This window comes from Microcaecilia unicolor, chromosome 8 (genome assembly GCF_901765095.1).
Source record: "Microcaecilia unicolor chromosome 8, aMicUni1.1, whole genome shotgun sequence".
NCBI classification, from domain to species: domain Eukaryota; kingdom Metazoa; phylum Chordata; class Amphibia; order Gymnophiona; family Siphonopidae; genus Microcaecilia; species Microcaecilia unicolor.
This window is the reverse complement of record NC_044038.1, coordinates 216,110,574-216,129,283: the sequence shown is the minus strand read 5'-3', so window position 1 is coordinate 216,129,283 and position 18,710 is coordinate 216,110,574. Positions and strand designations below refer to the sequence as shown.

Genomic DNA, 18,710 nt, shown 5'->3' with positions numbered 1-18,710 from the left:
CCAATGAAAATAGAAAGCTAATTAAAATTGTGAAATAAGAGCTTGATCAAACAATACCGAAAGCCTAAACTTTCAGTAAACAAACAATTTTATTTATTTTTATTTGTTACATTTTCCCACCTATTTGTAGGCTCAATGTGGCTTACATAGTACTGGAGAGGCGTTACAGACTCTGGTGTCTTTTTCTTCTAAGTTATTTCTTCCTTTGGTCATGATGATATTTATCTGAAAGGTGGAAAATTTCTTGGGTGACTTCATTGATGATCTCTCTGTTTATTGAAGGTAATTTTTAAACCTGTGGGCCTACAAATGAATTTTCAAAGGGGAACTCTTAAGTGTTCCTTTGAAATTTGGGGGCAGCTTTCACCACAAATACCTCTGTAGTTGCAGACTTTAAACCTACATTTTAGTGTGGTCAAAGAAGACCACTAATATTAGGTACTTGACAAGACAAGTCTTCATATGCAGCACAAGGTTTAGCATGATATGTATTGCAGAGAGCAGTGTTTCTAGATCTTATCAAACTTAAGAGTATTTAACTTGATTAGGCTTTAGAGCTGAACATGCAGCAATTTCTGAGAATTGTTTTCATAGTAGAATTCATGGTATGTTAATAGTACTGAACTAAAACACAGAAGTTCCTAGCTGTCTCTTGGAATTTAGCCAAAAACCTTTTGGTAGCAAGAAAGAATATTGATAAATCCCTGCAGCTGTGTATATCTGTTCTTACCGTTTGGAAGAAAATTGAAAGGTATTTAATCATATTAGTTAGGACTGATTCTGGGGGATTATGGATATTTAGGTGTGATAATTTCAAGATAATTGTCATTTTGGGAGGGTACTAAAACTGTATTCCAGTACTTTTCACATCACAATTATTTTTTAGGTATATTTTTAGATGGATTTCATTTTTTACATTAATAATGGACTAACTCCTTTTCATTGGGAGCTCTAGGTGCATTGCATTCAGGTACAGTAGATATTTCCGTTATGCAGAGAATATAATGCACCTTGAGCTTCCAGTGAAAAGACACCAGTTAAACACAAATAAAAACAACTAACATCTTTCTCCAACAGCATAAAACCTCAAATGCATTCAGCAGTTCTTCTGGCCCATTATTACTTTGATAGGAATTGGGGTAATACTAGAAATGTAATTTTCCAAGACATATTAACATCCAAAATGTGAGTCCATAGATTGAATTTTGTTTTGTTTTTTAATTGATATTCTATGTATTATTGTTCTTTTACCATATGTGACCATCTCTGGGAAAAGGTGACTAAAGACTAAATGAGGTTTTAATAAATTCTGTTAGCGCAAACAATTTGTAATACAGTAGTCCAACCCCTTCCTTTTATGTGGAAAAAATAGTTTCAAAAGTTCAAACATGTAACTTTTTTCAGACTGCTGATGGACCCATGACATGATAAATCGACCATTCTCAACACTTTAGATCTGAGACTTTAGTCACCTTTTCCTAGGGATGGCTAAAATCAACAAAGGCCTTGAATTAAATACAGTTGTTTGATTCAGTCCCATTACAAAATCACACTCAGATATCACACATCTGCCAAACAAAATGAAAATCAAATCCAAACAAGCAGAGTGGTGTTGTCTATATCAAAACAAGGACATCAAAATAGTCCAACTTAGTCCAGGAAAAAAGGGGGGGAAAAGTCTCAACAAGTGCTGCAATATTGAATTTTAATCATTAATTGCACACACAACAAGTCATCATAGACTAAAAAAACCCCCAAATAGGTCTATTTTTATTTTCTTCTCTTATATTTATAAATGCTTTTATTCACACATAATTCCAGCTCTAAAAAGTAAAAAAAAAACCACAAAATAACTTATCTTTTTGTGGAAGAGAGTCACTGACGTGGACTTGTAAGAAAATTAAGTGACTAAAAAACGCTGCTAATTCAGCCGACCTGTCCAGTGTTCTTTAGTCACTTAATTTTCTTACAAGTCCGCTTCTGGGTTCCCTGAGGAAGAAATACGAAACGGGACCTTCGGAGTCTATACACAGGACAGATTCGTCAGTGACTCTCTTCCACAAAAAGATAAGTTATTTTGTGGGTTTTTTTTTTTTACTTTTTAGAGCTGGAATTATGTGTGAATAAAAGCATTTATAAATATAAGAGAAGAAAATAAAAATAGACCTATTTGGGGTTTTTTTTAGCCTATGATGACTTGTTGTGTGTGCAATTAATGATTAAAATTCAATATTGCAGCACTTGTTGAGACTTTTCCCCCCCTTTTTTCCTGGACTAAGTTGGACTATTTTGATGCCCTTGTTTTGATATAGACAACACCACTCTCTGCTTGTTTGGATTTGATTCAGTCCCATTGTCAAAGTATCAAAATTTTTGTAACAAAATCCATGTCTGATCTAGATTGGTAAGTACATATGAGCTTTTCAACTAAGGGTAGAGAAAATTAGAGAGAAAAATACTAGGTTTAAAGAAAGGTGAAGGGGGAAGAATTCATTCCTCATCTACTGGAGGGGTTGGGGGTGGTTACCAACAGAAGGGTTAACCCATTGTTAACAGTACTTGAGCCTTATAAATTATTCTCTTTCTCAATTTGTTTTTATGCTTTTACTATTTGTATTAGATAAAATGTGCACAGTATTGGCCAAAGAAAGAAGAGAAAGAAATGATCTTTGAGGATACAAACTTGAAGCTAACTTTAATTTCTGAAGACATAAAGTCTTATTATACAGTTCGGCAATTGGAATTGGAAAATCTTAACGTAAGTATGGAAAACAAATATTTAGAATTCAAGAGGCAAATTGCTCAATAATTCATTTTAAAATATATGAACATTAAAAAAAAAAGAATTTACTTTAAGCAGTTTGTCATGTCAGATGCTTATTAGCTGATCTAGGAAATGTGCTGGAACTTGTATGTCGGTGTTCAAAGCTGTACCGAATAGCACATTTTACTATTTGGCCAAATATGAATAATGAAAAATAGTATCTGGCCTAATACGAATATTGAATATGAATAATGGGCATTAAGCTTTAACATAACAATTAAACAAGCAATGTGAAATCTGAGATCAAGTGTTTATTTCAGTAGGATTTAGCACAGAAGAGTCCCAGATTATTTGTATTCAAATTTAAATCACTATTCAGCTGAATAATGTGGGAGGCCCAAGATGCAAAAGGGTCACTAAAATGCAAGAAACAATTTTTACAAATTTGGGGCCGCTGTTTGCAAACATTACATCCCCAGGGGGCGTAATATGATATTGAATACTCTGACTGTGTAGGATATCTGTTCATTTAAATTTGGGAGGTGGGGTTGGTTTGAAGATTGTTAGAAACATAGAAACATGATGGCAGATAAAGGCCAAATGGCCCATCCAGTTTACCCATCCTCTGTAACCCTTAACTCCTCCTTTTCCTAAGGGATCCCAAACTCTGACACAGTCCTTGTCTCCACAACCTCCACCAGGAGGCCATTCCACACTTCCACCACACTTTCCATAAATGAATACTTTCTTAGATTCCTCCTAAGCCTGTTACTTCTTAACTTCATCTCATTCATCTCAATGCCCCCTCATTTCAGAGTTTTCCTTTATTTGAAAAATGCTCTCTTCCTGTACATTAATGCCCTTGAGATATTTAAATGTTTCTATCATACCACCTGTTTCCTTCCTCTCTTCAAGAGTATACATGTTGAGGTTCATAAGCCTGTCCCGTATATGTTTTATGTCCAAGACCATTTACCACTTTAGTAGCCACACTCTGGACCGACTCCATCCTGTTTATATCTTTCCATAGGTGCAGTCTCCAGAATTGCACACAGTACTCTAAATGGGGCCTCACCAGAGACTTATACAAGGGCACCATCACCTCTTTCTTCCTGCTGGTCATCCTTCTCCTTATGCACCCAAGCATCCTTCTGGCTTTGACCGTTGCTTTTTCTACTTGTTTGGCCACTTAAAGGTCATCAGACACAATCACCCCCAAGTCCCTTTCCTCCTTTGTACACAGAAGCACTTCACCTCCTATATTGTACTGTTCCCTCAGATTCTTGTGTTCTCTTTGATTGTTGTATGATAGCAATGGGTGGGATGGTAGCCTTGTTCCCTTATCAGTGGGGAGAGTACAAGACACAGGCTATCTGCACATAAAAGCACAGACCTTAATTGATAGAGGGGGAGGCTTGTCCAACCACGTGTCTGTAACATACCCGCATACCAGGGGGAGGATAGGGGGAATGAGGGAGGTTGAGAGGAGGGGTTGGGTGTGTTTTATCTCTGTTTAAAAAAAAATTGTTACTGGATGAATTGTTGATTTGTATTTTTTTCTTTAATAAAAATTGTTTCAACTTAAGAGTCCTTTCTGAGAAGAACGCAGTTCACATGAAGGGGAGTACCTCTTTAACTTTTTAGACAAGTATTCAGGACTCCCTAGATTCAAAGCTTTAAAAACAAGACTCAGCATCTTAACTTCCATCCGTTTCTCAACATGTAGCCAATGCAACTCATACAATATCAGTGTAATGTGATCTAATTTTTTGGCGCCAGCATTTTATACTACCTGTAAATTTTGTAGGCTAGCTTTACTGGAGCCAATTAATAGAAAATTACAGTAGTCTAATCTACTTGTAATGAATGCTTGAACTAGTTTGATCAAATTTTCTTTGGTAAAAATCAATTTTAAACACGATTTTACTATATGACTTATTTGCAAATGAAATGACAAATCACTATCACAATAAACACCCAGTGTAACTATATTGAGAGTGATAGGGAATGACCACTGATCTCAGGAAGAACCCTCAAGGTGTTAAGCTTTCATGAAAGCCACATGGCCAAGCACTTTTCTGCATTCAAAATCAATTCCTTGTAACTCATCCAGCCTGCTAAAGAATTTAACATATCATTAAAAGTGGAAATAGTTGCTTCATGATTGTCTTTCATAAATACAATTAACTGAATATCATCCACAAAAAAAATGAAAATCTACTTGCCCAGTTATCTAATAATCTGGCCAGCGGTGCTAAATACAAATTAAAAAGAACAGGTGATGAGAGAACCCTGAGAGACCTCCCTTCTAGAAAACTTTTTTAAAGAAAGCTCACAGTTCCAGCAGACTGAATAAGTTTAACTTGAGAAATATGATTCAAACCATTGGAATACAGTAGAATCAATACCAATGTCCCTTAAACGCTACAACAATTTAGATTGAGAAATTGTATCAAAAGCTGCATATAGGTCTAATTGTACCCAGAGGGCATCAAAGCCTTGATCTGCCTTGAGTAATATTTCATCCACTATCTCAAGAGGCAAAGATTCTGTATTATGATTTTGTTAATATCTAAATAGTTGGTTAACTGGAATAAGACAACTTTTTCAAGTGTTAGCCAATAGCGACAAACTTGAAATGGGGGAAGAAGACAAGATGGCGAAGAGAATGATGCAAGGCAGCTCTCTACCCAATTTCCTCTACTATTGGACTAATTATCTTTTTCATGCCAAAATGGAGGGGCAAGCAGCGTGTAAGCCCTGCTACACCTGCAAGATTATCGGGTACGATGGACCGCTTTGCTGTGCTGGGAATTTGTTTGGGGCCAGTTACCTCGTTGCTGGAAGGAGCGGTAGGAGGAACCTCGCTCCCCCAGCTAGAGGCTGAGATCACGTTTAGCCCCGAAGTACGGAGTCCTCCGACAATGCCGGTGTTGGAAGTGCAACTAGGGCAGGAAATCCTTAGTGTCACCGACCAAGGAGTGTATCCTGCAGCGGGGACGGTTTGCACTTCAGAGTCGTTGGATATCATTGCTGGAGAGAAGATAATGGAGAAAACCAGCGTTTTGGCAGGCTCTAATGCAGGAGGAGAGCATCAGCCATTTGAAGGAACTTTAGCTGACTTAACCTCAATCAGTAAGTCATTTTTACAAAAAAAACCCCAGCAACTATAACCTTAGATTCTATATGGGACGCTCTTATGGGGTTACAAAACTCTTTTTCCCAGAAAATGTTACTGGTGACTCAAGCTTTTAAATTTACCTATGGAAAAGATTGCAAACTTGGAAGCAAGAACACTTAATATTGAGAAAGCAATACAATTGAACAATGACAGTATAAAATCTTGTCAACAGACACAGCTCAATTTGATTAATGCTTCACTACATTTGAAAACTGAAAATTTGGAAAATCAAGTAAGAGCTAAAACTCTTGGGTTGATTAGTTTTCCCAAAGTTATATCAGTGGCTCCTTTAATAACTTTCAAGAAATATTTAACAGAAATTTTGAAGATTCCTGAGCAGGCCTATCCGCCTGTTTCAAAGATATATTTCCTAGTACCATATAAAACAGAAAAACAAGGGAAAATTGGCCAAATAGAACAAGGAGCAGACGCTTCATTTGATGTACTGAATTTAACACAGATAATTCAGGAAGAAGAGATGGGGACACCAGCAACTTCAATCATGATTTACTTCTTGCCACACTGTCCTCATTTGGGTTCCAGGGCTCTGTCCTCTCCTGGTTCTCCTCCTATCTCTCCCACCGCACCTTCAGAGTTCACTCTCATGGATCCTCCTCCACCCCCATCCCGCTATCTGTTGGTGTTCCCCAGGGATCTGTCCTTGGACCCCTTCTCTTCTCAATCTACACCTCTTCCCTGGGCTCCCTGATCTCATCTCATGGTTTCCAGTATCATCTCTATGCTGATGACACCCAGCTGTATCTCTCCACACCAGACATCACCGCAGAGACCCAGGCAAAGGTATCAGCCTGCTTATCCGACATTGCTGCCTGGATGTCCAACTGCCACCTGAAACTGAACATGTCCAAGACCGAGCTCATTGTCTTTCCACCAAAACCCACTTCTCCTCTTTCTCCACTTTCTATCTCAGTTGATAACACCCTCATCCTCCCCGTCTCATCTGCCCGCAACCTTGGAGTCATCTTTGATTCCTCCCTCTCCTTCTCTGCGCATATCCAGCAGATAGCCAAGACCTGTCGCTTCTTCCTCTTTAACATCAGCAAAATTCGCCCTTTCCTCTCTGAACACACCACACGAACTCTCGTCCAGTCTCTCATTACCTCTCGCCTTGACTACTGCAACTTACTCCTCACCGGCCTCCCACTTAGCCACCTATCCCCCCTTCAATCTGTTCAGAACTCTGCTGCACGTCTTATATTCCGCCAGAACCGATATACTCATATCACCCCTCTCCTCAGGTCACTTCACTGGCTTCCAATCAGATACCGCATTCAGTTCAAGCTTCTCCTTCTTACCTATAAATGCACTCAGTCTGCTGTCCCTCACTATCTCTCTACCCTCATCTCCCCTTACGTTCTCGCCCGAAACCTCTGTTCACAGGACAAATCCCTCCTCTCATTACCCTTCTCCACCACCGCCAACTCCAGGCTCCGCTCATTCTGCCTCGCCTCACCCTATGCTTGGAACAACCTTCCCGAGCCCTTACGCCAAGCCCCCTCCCTGCCCATCTTCAAGTCTTTGCTTAAAGCCCACCTCTTCAATGCTGCGTTCGGCACCTAACTCTTACCTTTCAGGAAATCCAGACTGCCCCAATTTGACTGCCCCTATCAGACTGACTGTTCACGTGTCCTTTAGATTGTAAGCTCTTTGAGCAGGGACTGTCCTTCTATGTTAAATTGTACAGCGCTGCGTAACCCTAGTAGGGCTTTAGAAATGTTAAGTAGTAGTAATAGTATTAGAACCTGATTGTGATTGGATTCTGAAACAATTTTTTCGCCATAGAGATGAACTCTTTATGAACAATAAGATTAGAATATTTCCTGATATTGCAAGAGTAACCCACAAGAGACATCAGTCGTTTCTAAAATTACGTTCTAAGGTTTTACAGCCGGGTGGATTATTTTGGTTGAATTTTCCGTGTAAATGTGTATTGAAAGTTAACTCAGTTAAATATATTTTTTATGATCCTACTCATTTAAGCTCTTTTCTAGAGTCAAAGGTAGCCAATACTCCTAATCAACAACTAGCAACGTTATCTACATCTACTTTGTAAATTGTAGTCATGGCACTTTATGTTTCTCTTCAAATTTTCCTAGCTTGATAGTGGAATATATATTTCATGGAATGGTACTTTGTCTCCTTTTCTCAATGTTGTGGACTTGAAATTGTAGAGAAAAATACTACATGTTTTCTTCGTTTTTCTTTGAATTGTATTACTTTTTCTCTCCATTTTTTTCATATCAAGATTTTTCTTGAATTTATTGTTAATACCTATAAAAATAATAAAAAGTAAAAATTTGAAATGAGTGTGAAACCTGAATAGCAATCTTTTAACACTCTTCTTCTTCTTCAAAATAGGCTTCACTATAGCTTCTTTTAAACAGTTCGGAACACTGCCATTGTCTAAAGAAAGATGAACTAAATAAGTTAAGAAAAGCGCAACAGTATCCTTACAAAAAGACAAATAGTTAAATGGCAAAAAATATAGCAACATAGCAGAAGAATTAATGGATTGTAAAACTTTCACAATCTCTGTAACAGATACTGAACAAAATTTATTCTATGTTGCCACATTTTTTTGAAGAGGGTTGATCAATCTTGATTAAGGACAGAGTTGACTTGACCTGATTAGAAACATATTTTATTTATTTATTTTGATTTTGCTCACACCTTTTTCAGTAGTAGCTCAAGGTGAGTTACATTCAAGTACACTGGATATTTCTCTGTCCCAGGAGGGCTCACAATCTAAGTTTGTACCTGAGTCAATGGAGGGTTAAGTGACTTGCCCAAGATCACAAGGAGCACCAGCGGGATTTGAACCGGCCACCTCTGGATTACAAGACCGGTGCTCTAACCACTAGGCCACTCCTCCACTCATAGAAACATGACAGCAGATAAAGGCCATATGACCCATCCATTGGCGGAGTAGCCTAGTGGTTAGTGCAGTGGACTTTGATCCTGGGGAACTGAGTTCGATTCCCACTGCAGCTCCTTGTGACTCTGGGCAAGTCACTTACTACTACTACTTGACATTTATAGAGCGCTACTAGTGTTACGCAGCGCTGTACATAATTAACCCTCCATTGCCCCTGGTACCAAAATAAGTACCTGAATATATGTAAACTGCTTTGAATGTAGTTGCAAAAACCTCAGAAAGGCGGTGTATCCAGTCCCATTTCCCTTTCCTTTGTCCTCTGTAACCCCCAATTCTACCTGTTCCTAAGCGATCCCACATGCTTATCCCATGCCTTTTTAAATTCTGGAACAGTTCTCGACTCCACCACCTCCACCGGGAGGCCATTCCACGCCTCTACCACCCTTTCTGTGAAATAATACTTCCTTAGGTTACCCCTAAGCCTATTCCCTCTTAACTTTGTCATATGCCCCCTCATTCCAGAGCTCTCCTTCATTTGGAAAAGGCTCTGACATTCAACAGATTTAACTTCAGTCACCTCCACTGGGAACTTATTCTTATCTGTATCCAAATATTGCCCTAATAATCTTAATTCATTATTTTAAAAAAAACCCACTCGGAATCCTTCAGCTGACAGTAAGTCAGTTGAGTCATCAAAATAAGATTGCATTAGTTAAGGTGGATATGATTTTAAACAGATGAGGGTTATTACCAACTTTTTTTTTTTGTAACATCTTTTTTTTTTTACTTTTCTAGACTTCCAAGTAATAAATTTACTTTAAGGTCTACATTTCTGATGTGTTTCTTCATTTGGCAATTTATGCCGTTTCCGTTCAAGCAAGCACATTTGCCGTTTGAACACTAACAGCCCTGAACGAAACCATTTATTTTTAAAAACAATTAAACAAATCAATCTTTTTTTCTAAAAGAGTGTCTGCAGCAGATTTTAAAGCTGCAGACCATTCCCGAGTACCTTTTTCTAAATCCAATCCATCAAATAAAGGAGTCATGGAGCATAAAGTGGAAGATATATCTGAACTAGCAAGATCTTTTTTCAAGTTGTGTGTCTCTAACATCAAAGGTTTAACCTTATCACCTAATACTGAATGACTTTTAAAAGAACAATGAATGAAACTGTGGAAAACTACCGTCTAATAACCAGCTGCTGGCAAGAGCTGAGGATACAAATACATAATCCAAAGTTTTTCGAGAAATGTGTGTGGAAGGCTTAATGAACTGTACAAAACCTAGGTCAGTCATAGATTCAAGGAAAGATCTTTAAAAACTAGAACCACTACATCCATCCTTTAAATTAAAATAACTAATTTGTCAAATTTGAGAGCCAATTGAAAGATTTCCTTGAGCAAGGAATAAGCCAGGGATCCTTTGGTGCCTGGTGGCATATATACTAGCAAGAAAGAAATAGACAATTTGTCTGCTGTTACAAAAAGACATTGAGTTGGCCTCAAATTTGCAAAACTTTCCTGGTAAAACTGAAGCTCACAATTAAAAATAAAAAGTAAACCTCTCCCTCTCTTAAAATCTCTAAATTTACCAATATATTTGTATGCCAAAGGACAGATCTGCAAGGGAGAAACTAAGTCCTCCTCAACCATCCAAGTTTCTGTTAGGCAAACAATGCCTAAATGATGATCTAAAATCCAGTCATGCAACAAACATTTCTTGGTATTGACGGCTCTTAACATTACACAAACCAACTGTAGTTTGGAAAACCTTTATATTATTCTGCACCACTATTGGAGTAAGAATTCGAGGTCTTTTAAAAGAAACACATTTAGGCTTAGCAGCAAATCTCCCAAAAATCACAGAGAGAGACTGGGGAGGAAAGCACATGATGAATTCCCTACCTGCTAATACAGCAGAACAAATTGCAACAGGAAAAAGAAATGAAAAAAAGACTCCAAAAAGCATTAGAAGAACTAAGGACGCTAGAAGGTGCATACAAAGAGGCGGGGCGGGCCCCTTCTGCGCGACGCCTCAGGAGCCGGCACTGATTTTAAAGAAGTGCTGAAGTCACCAGCAAGCGCCAAACGTGCTAGGGCACCGGTTCTTCCCTCAGGGCTAGCTGGAACAGCACTGTTGAGCAGGTACTTGGAGCAGCTGAGGGTTGGTTATAAGGGGGAGGGGAGAGAATAAACTTAATTTCTAAAGTAACACTTAGTCAAACCTCTTTATTGTTTCTGCCAAGACTAAGGAGATGTGCCATTGTTTCCTTGTTTTAGCAGAGGACAAAGTAAATGAAAGAGAACTCTTTAAAAAAAAGTTTATTTAAAGGAGTGAGATGTAGCAGCTGCCCTTACTTAAAGCTGTGTGCAATTCTCTTTGGCTTCTGGTATAACAAGTAAACATTTGCATCAGAATTTGGAAAAGTTCCCAAAAATGGTCCTGTCATGTTCTTTTTCTGTCTTTTCACTAGTGTCCAGCAAAGGAGAAGGCTTGTGGCATATAAATTGTAGGCAGAAAGAATGTGTATGAATAAGAACCACAGTGCTACCAATGAATAATGTCTTTTGGAACTTAACACAGAGGTTCTCCCTGTAAATCAATATGTGGTTTTGGTGTCATTTCTGTGCACAGTCACTAAGGAACCATTTTAGTAAACAGCGTTAAGCACTTGACTAATTCTTCCTGAATGACACAGTGATTTTCCCTTTTCTATGTGCTACTTGCACATTGAGGGGGGAGGGTTGGTTTGGTTTATTAAAAATATTTTTTGGAGGGTTGTGTTGTGCATAGGGAATGAGCATAGAAGTGTTATCCAGCTAGTACATTCTGATTAGCATGTGCTAACTGGGTAATGCAGACTAACTAGGAAGCAGTAAATGCTCTCATGTTAATTTTTCTATTAGCATGCAGGACCTGCAAAAAAATTAACTTAAAAAAAAAAATATATATAGCCCTAAATACTGCTATGTTAATGGGCTTAGCGCACAGGAAACTCTTATGTTAAAACACATTGTCCAGATTTTAATGCCTTTTAGTAAAAGGGCCCCTGTAGGTATTAAAGTGTAAAGAAATGCGATCACAGTGCTCTATACAGAAACACAGTTTACAGTTGATGACAGACAAGGACAAGTTGGCTCTCACTGATCTGCTCAGTTCTCCATGTTTCTCTGACTTTGGGTAGGTGATCACATAAATCCCGATGCATAAATCAATAGCAGTCTCACTCATCCCATTATATCTTTTTTACAACTTCTCAACCAGGTTTATACCTCTGTCCTCTATATCTGTCTTTACACAGTCTTATTCTTATTATAGTGGTGGCAGCTGCCTCCATCCCCACCTCTGGCAGACCATGCCAAGCACTGTCATCTTCATTTTTTATTCTTACAGTATTTCTGATGCAGTGACTCCCCCCTCCTTCCATCATAGTAACATATAGTAACATAGTAGATGACGGCAGAAAAAGACCTGCATGGTCCATCCAGTCTGCCCAACAAGACAACTCATGTGTGCTTCTTTTTGTGTATACCCTACTTTGATTTGTACCTATGCTCTTCAGGGCACAGACCGTATAAGTCTGCCCAGCACTATCCCCGCCTCCCACCACCGGCTCTGGCACTGACCGTATAAGTCTGGCCAGCACTATCCCTGTCTCCCACCACTGGCTCTGGCACAGACCGTATAAGTCTGCCCAGCACTATCCCCGTCTCCCACCACCGGCTCTGGCACAGACCGTATAAGTCTGCCCCGCACTATCCCCGCCTCCCAACCTCCAGCCCCGCCTCCCACTACCGGTTCTGCTATCCAATCTCGGTTAAGCTCCCGAGGATCCATTCCTTCTGAACAGGATTCCTTTATGTTTATCCCAATCATGTTTGAATTCCGTTACCGTTTTCATCTCCACCACCTCCCGCAGGAGGGCATTCCAAGCATCCACCACTCTCTCCGTGAAGAAATACTTCCATCAACTGATATGAAATGCATTTTATGGTAAGGGCTTGTACCATTTTCAGGACCAGCATACATTTCATTTTTTTCTTACTGCCTGACCTACTGAATGTGTTAGAGATGACTAAAAGGCAGCAAGATTGGAAAATAGTACCCGAAAGAGAAATTAAGTGATCATAGTTGAATGAATTCCCAAGGATATTTACTTCCTCTATAAATCATGCAAAAAAAAGGGGGAAAAAACCCTAAGCCAATTTAGAAATAATTTTATTTCCAGCCAGAAAAAGATCAACATCAGAAGGAAGAATTTGGCAAAAATATTGCTAGTGGGAAGACATGTCTTCCCTTGAAGTTCCCACAGAGAGGAACAGCCATTTTCTCTGACCAACCGCCACAGTGAGCCATTCTGATTGATAATGATTATTTTTAACTTGACGTTTTCAATAAAATTCACCAAAATAATCCAAGAAAAAGAAAACAACACAATCATACATGTGAAATAGAAGATTTCATAAAAATATGTATGGACACTTTAATACAAGCCATTCCAACTCACAAAGAGGAGCAATGAAAAAAACAAGAATGCATATTGATCATCAATCATGCAAGAAAACCTGGAAGCTAGAGCATTCCATATCAAATACCAAGACAGAAGTCACTGGTCAGAAGATTCTTCTTAAGCTGTGTAGCATTTCATTTTCAACCATTAGAGAAATAAGCATGTCCTGCTGGTTGATGCCCCTGTTCGAGGGCTTCTGCCACTCTCAGGGTCACCAGCTAGGGTGTTTTCTGCCTGTTGGGGGGGGGGGGGTTGTGTTTTTTTCCCCTTTGCATCACTTCAGTTGTGGATCAGTTGTGAATTTTTTTCCAATTAGAACTTTGCTTTGTTTTTAACATTTTTATCTTTTGATTGTGGGTCAAGTTTTTCTTTTCAAACTATGGCCAAAAAGAAAGTCAATGATTTAAAAAGGTGCCTAAAATCCCATGATGTAACATATAACACAGGTCATGTGACCCAGCAGTATGGCTGTTTGTACTATTTCATCAGAGAACAATTAGAGGTAATCAGTTGTCTTTTATTCAGAAATTCAGCTTTTAATCAGTTAAGGTTATAGGCAGATTAACATAGAGAAATGGAATATGACCTAAGATAGAGACTGATTTACTGTTGGTTTTTGTAGTGCTACATATATGATGAGTTTTGTTGTTTTGGTATTTTGCTTGAAGTCTAGTCAAGATGCACAAAAAAAGACACATTGAGGGCTTCAGGAAACTTATCATACTTGTATAATAACAGTGATCATAATATGATCGGTTTTGATATTGGCATTGAAGGAAGTGAAACTAGGAAATCAAGTACGCTAGCGTTTAACTATAGAAAGGGTGATTACGACAAAATGAGAAAAATGGTGAAAAAAAGACTGAAAGGAGCAGCTCGCAGAGTAAAAAACTTGCATCAGGCGTGGATGCTGTTTAAAAACACCATCCTGGAGGTTCAGGACAAATATATTCCACGTATTAGAAAAAAGGGAAAAAAGACTAAACGTCAGCCGGCGTGGCTAAACAGTAAGATAAAGGAAATCATTAGAGCCAAAAAACAATCCTTCAGAAAGTGGAGAAGAGAACCAACTGAAAGTAACAGGATAGATCATAAGGAATGCCAAGCCAAATGCAAAGCGGAGATAAGGAGGGCAAAAAAGGACTTTGAGAAGAAATTAGCGTTGGAAGCAAAAATACATAGTAAAAACTTTTTTAGATACATTAAAAGCAGGAAACCGGCCAAAGAGTCGGTTGGGCCGCTGGACGAAAATGGTGTTAAAGGGGCGATCAAGGAGGACAAAGCCGTAGCGGAGAAATTAAATGAATTCTTTGCTTCGGTCTTCACCGAGGAGGATTTGGGGGGGACACCGGTGCCGGAAAGAATATTTGAAGCGGGTGAGTCGGAGAAACTAAACAAATTCTCTGTAACCTTGGAGGATGTAATGGGTCAGTTCAGCAAGCTGAAGAGTAGTAAATCACCGGGACCTGATGGTATTCATCCCAGAGTATTAATAGAACTAAAAAATGAACTTGCGGAGCTACTGTTAGAAATATGCAATCTGTCCCTAAAATCGAGTGTAATACCGGAAGACTGGAGGGTAGCCAATGTTACTCCGATTTTTAAGAAAGGTTCCAGAGGAGATCCGGGAAATTATAGACCGGTGAGTCTGACGTCGGTGCCGGGCAAGATGGTGGAGGCTATTATTAAGAATAAAATTGCAGAGCATATACAAAAACATGGACTGATGAGACAAAGTCAGCACGGATTTAGTGAAGGGAAGTCTTGCCTCACCAATCTAATGCATTTTTTTGAGGGGGTAAGCAAACATGTGGACAATGGGGAGCCGGTTGATATTGTATATCTGGATTTTCAGAAGGCGTTTGACAAAGTGCCGCACGAAAGACTCCTGAAGAAATTGCAGAGTCATGGAATCGGAGGTAGGGTATTATTATGGATTAAGAACTGGTTGAAAGATAGGAAGCAGAGAGTAGGATTGCGTGGCCAGTATTCTCAGTGGAGGAGGGTAGTTAGTGGGGTCCCGCAGGGGTCTGTGCTGGGTCCGTTGCTTTTTAATGTATTTATAAATGACCTAGAGATGGGAATAACTAGTGAGGTAATTAAATTCGCCGATGACACAAAATTATTCAGGGTCGTCAAGTCGCAGGAGGAATGTGAACGATTACAGGAGGACCTTGCGAGACTGGGAGAATGGGCGTGCAAGTGGCAGATGAAGTTCAATGTTGACAAGTGCAAAGTGATGCATGTGGGTAAGAGGAACCCGAATTATAGCTACGTCTTGCAAGGTTCCGCGTTAGGAGTTACGGATCAAGAAAGGGATCTGGGTGTCGTCGTCGATGATACGCTGAAACCTTCTGCTCAGTGTGCTGCTGCGGCTAGGAAAGCGAATAGAATGTTGGGTGTTATTAAGAAGGGTATGGAGTCCAGGTGTGCGGATGTTATAATGCCGTTGTATCGCTCCATGGTGCGACCGCACCTGGAGTATTGTGTTCAGTACTGGTCTCCGTATCTCAAAAAAGATATAGTAGAATTGGAAAAGGTACAGCGAAGGGCGACGAAAATGATAGTGGGGATGGGACGACTTTCCTATGAAGAGAGGCTGAGAAGGCTAGGGCTTTTCAGCTTGGAGAAGAGACGGCTGAGGGGAGATATGATAGAAGTGTATAAAATAATGAGTGGAATGGATCGGGTGGATGTGAAGCGACTGTTCACGCTATCCAAAAATACTAGGACTAGAGGGCATGAGTTGAAGCTACAGTGTGGTAAATTTAAAACGAATCGGAGAAAATTTTTCTTCACCCAACGTGTAATTAGACTCTGGAATTCATTGCCGGAGAACGTGGTACGGGCGGTTAGCTTGACGGAGTTTAAAAAGGGGTTAGATAGATTCCTAAAGGACAAGTCCATAGACCGCTATTAAATGGACTGGAAAAATTCCTCATTTTTAGGTATAACTTGTCTGGAATGTTTTTACGTTTGGGGAGCGTGCCAGGTGCCCTTGACCTGGATTGGCCACTGTCGGTGACAGGATGCTGGGCTAGATGGACCTTTGGTCTTTCCCAGTATGGCACTACTTATGTACTTATGTACTTATGTACTTATAATAATAAACATGGCTAAATCAACAAGGGAGAGCCATGTTTGAAGGATTTAAAAGAAACTCAAAAAGGTGTGTGTATGGAGGGTGGTACATGGAACTTGAATATAACAAGAGTTGGGAATTGGTAGTGTAGGAAGAGGGTAGAAATGAGAGAAGCTAGCCTGATGAATGGAGTTTATGAAAAGTGGCAATAAAAAGCCTCAGAATGGAGGTATTTATAAGTGTGTACAGGAGCTTGAACAGTATGCAGAAAAAAAAGGAGAACCAGTATAATAATTTGACATGGGCTTATGTGATTGCTTTTCCAGTGGAATTCCAGGATCCCACAACAAGATCTAAGCCCTTCAGAGCAAAAGCGGGCCATGTCCACTTTTTGCATTATTTCAGCTATTCACTGATTCATAGCCTCTATAGCCTAAAGAAAAATCGGGCAGTGTCCATGCCTACATATATACAGATTAAAGCTGATTCAGGCATTGCTTGTTTCTTAAAATTGAGCGTGGTACCGGAAGATTGGAGGATGCCCAATGTAATGCCCATTTTTAAAAAAGGTTCCAGGGGAGATCCGGGAAATTATAGACCAGTGAGTCTGACGTCGGTGCCGGGGAAAATGGTAGAGGCTATTATTAAAAACAAAATTACAGAGCACATCCGAGGACATGGATTACTGAGACCGAGTCAGCATGGCTTTTGTGTGGGGAAATCTTGCCTGACCAATTTACTTCAATTCTTTGAAGGAGTAAACAAACATGTGGACATAGGGGAGCCGGTTGATATTGTGTATCTGGATTTTCAAAAAGGCGTTTGACAAGGTACCTCATGAAAGGCTACAGAGGAAATTGGAGGGTCATGGGATAGGAGGAAAAGTCCTATTGTGGATTAAAAACTGGTTGAAGGAAAGGAAACAGAGAGCGGGGTTAAATGGGCAGTGTTCACAATGGAGAAGGGTAGTCAGTGGGGTTCCTCTGGGGTCTGTGCTAGGACCGCTGCTTTTTAATATATTTATAAATGATTTAGAGATGGGAGTAACTAGCGAGGTAATTAAATTTGCTGATGACACAAAGTTATTCAAAGTCGTTAACTCGTGACAGGATTATAAAAAAATTACAGAAGGACCTTACGAGACTGGGAGACTGGGCGGCTAAATGGCAGATGACGTTTAATGTGAACAAGTGCAAGGTGATGCATGTGGGAAAAAAGAACCCGAATTATAGCTACGTCATGCAAGGTTCCACGTTGGGAGTTACGGACCAAGAAAGGGATCTGGGTGTCGTCGTCGATGATACACTGAAACCTTCTGCTCAGTGTGCTTCTGCGGCTCGGAAAGCGAATAGAATGTTGGGTATTATTAGGAAAGGTTTGGAAAACAGGTGTGAGGATGTTATAATGCCGTTATATCGCTCCATGGTGCGACCGCACCTTGAGTATTGTGTTCAATTCTGGTCGCCGCATCTCAAGAAAGATATAGTGGAATTGGAAAAGGTGCAGCGAAGAGCGACTAAAATGATAGCGGGGATGGGACGACTTCCCTATGAAGAAAGACTAAGGAGGTTAGGGCTTTTCAGCTTGGAGAAGAGACGGCTGAGGGGAGACATGATAGAGGTATATAAAATAATGAGTGGAGTGGAACAGGTGGATGTGAAGCGTCTGTTCACGCTTTCCAAAAATACTAGGACTAGGGGGCATGCAATGAAACTACAGTGTAGTAAATTTAAAACAAATCGGAGAAAATGTTTCTTCACCCAACGCGTAATTAAACTCTGGAATTCGTTGATGGAGAACATGGTGAAGGCGGTTAGCTTGGCAGAGTTTAAAAGGGGGTTAGACGGTTTCCTAAAGGACAAGTCCACAAACCGCTACTAAATGGACTTGGGGAAAATCCACAATTCCGGGAATAACATGTATAGAATGTTTGTACGTTTGGGAAGCTTGCCAGGTGGCCTTGGCCTGGATTGGCCGCTGTCGTGGACAGGATGCTGGGCTTGATGGACCCTTGGTCTTTTCCCAGTGTGGCATGTACTTTTACTGAAACGTATACCCCACAACGTAGATGGCTAATATCTTCCATTGTAAAAAGGGGTCATCTATGGCTTCCCATTCACTTTGCAGTTAGGAATCCCTAATGTTTGTTAAGCTTTCTTGAATTCTGCTACTGCTTTTGTTGCTTCCACCTGCAGAGAGGCTGTTCAAGTATCCACCCCCATTTCCTGGAAGAAATATCTTCTAACTAGTGGCAGTGCATTGAAAATTCAGTTG

The 18,710-nt window shown here is 39.8% G+C and overlaps 1 protein-coding gene across 1 annotated transcript in view; it reads left to right on the top strand.

Annotated features, from left to right (window-relative positions):
* The window catches only part of PTPN1 (protein tyrosine phosphatase non-receptor type 1), a 118,455-nt gene that overhangs the window by 85,958 nt on the left and 13,787 nt on the right, over positions 1-18,710 (top strand). The window contains exon 5 of the mRNA XM_030213587.1: positions 2,621-2,758. Coding sequence (XP_030069447.1) covers positions 2,621-2,758 — 138 coding nt within the window. The remainder of the gene's footprint in view (positions 1-2,620; positions 2,759-18,710) is intronic.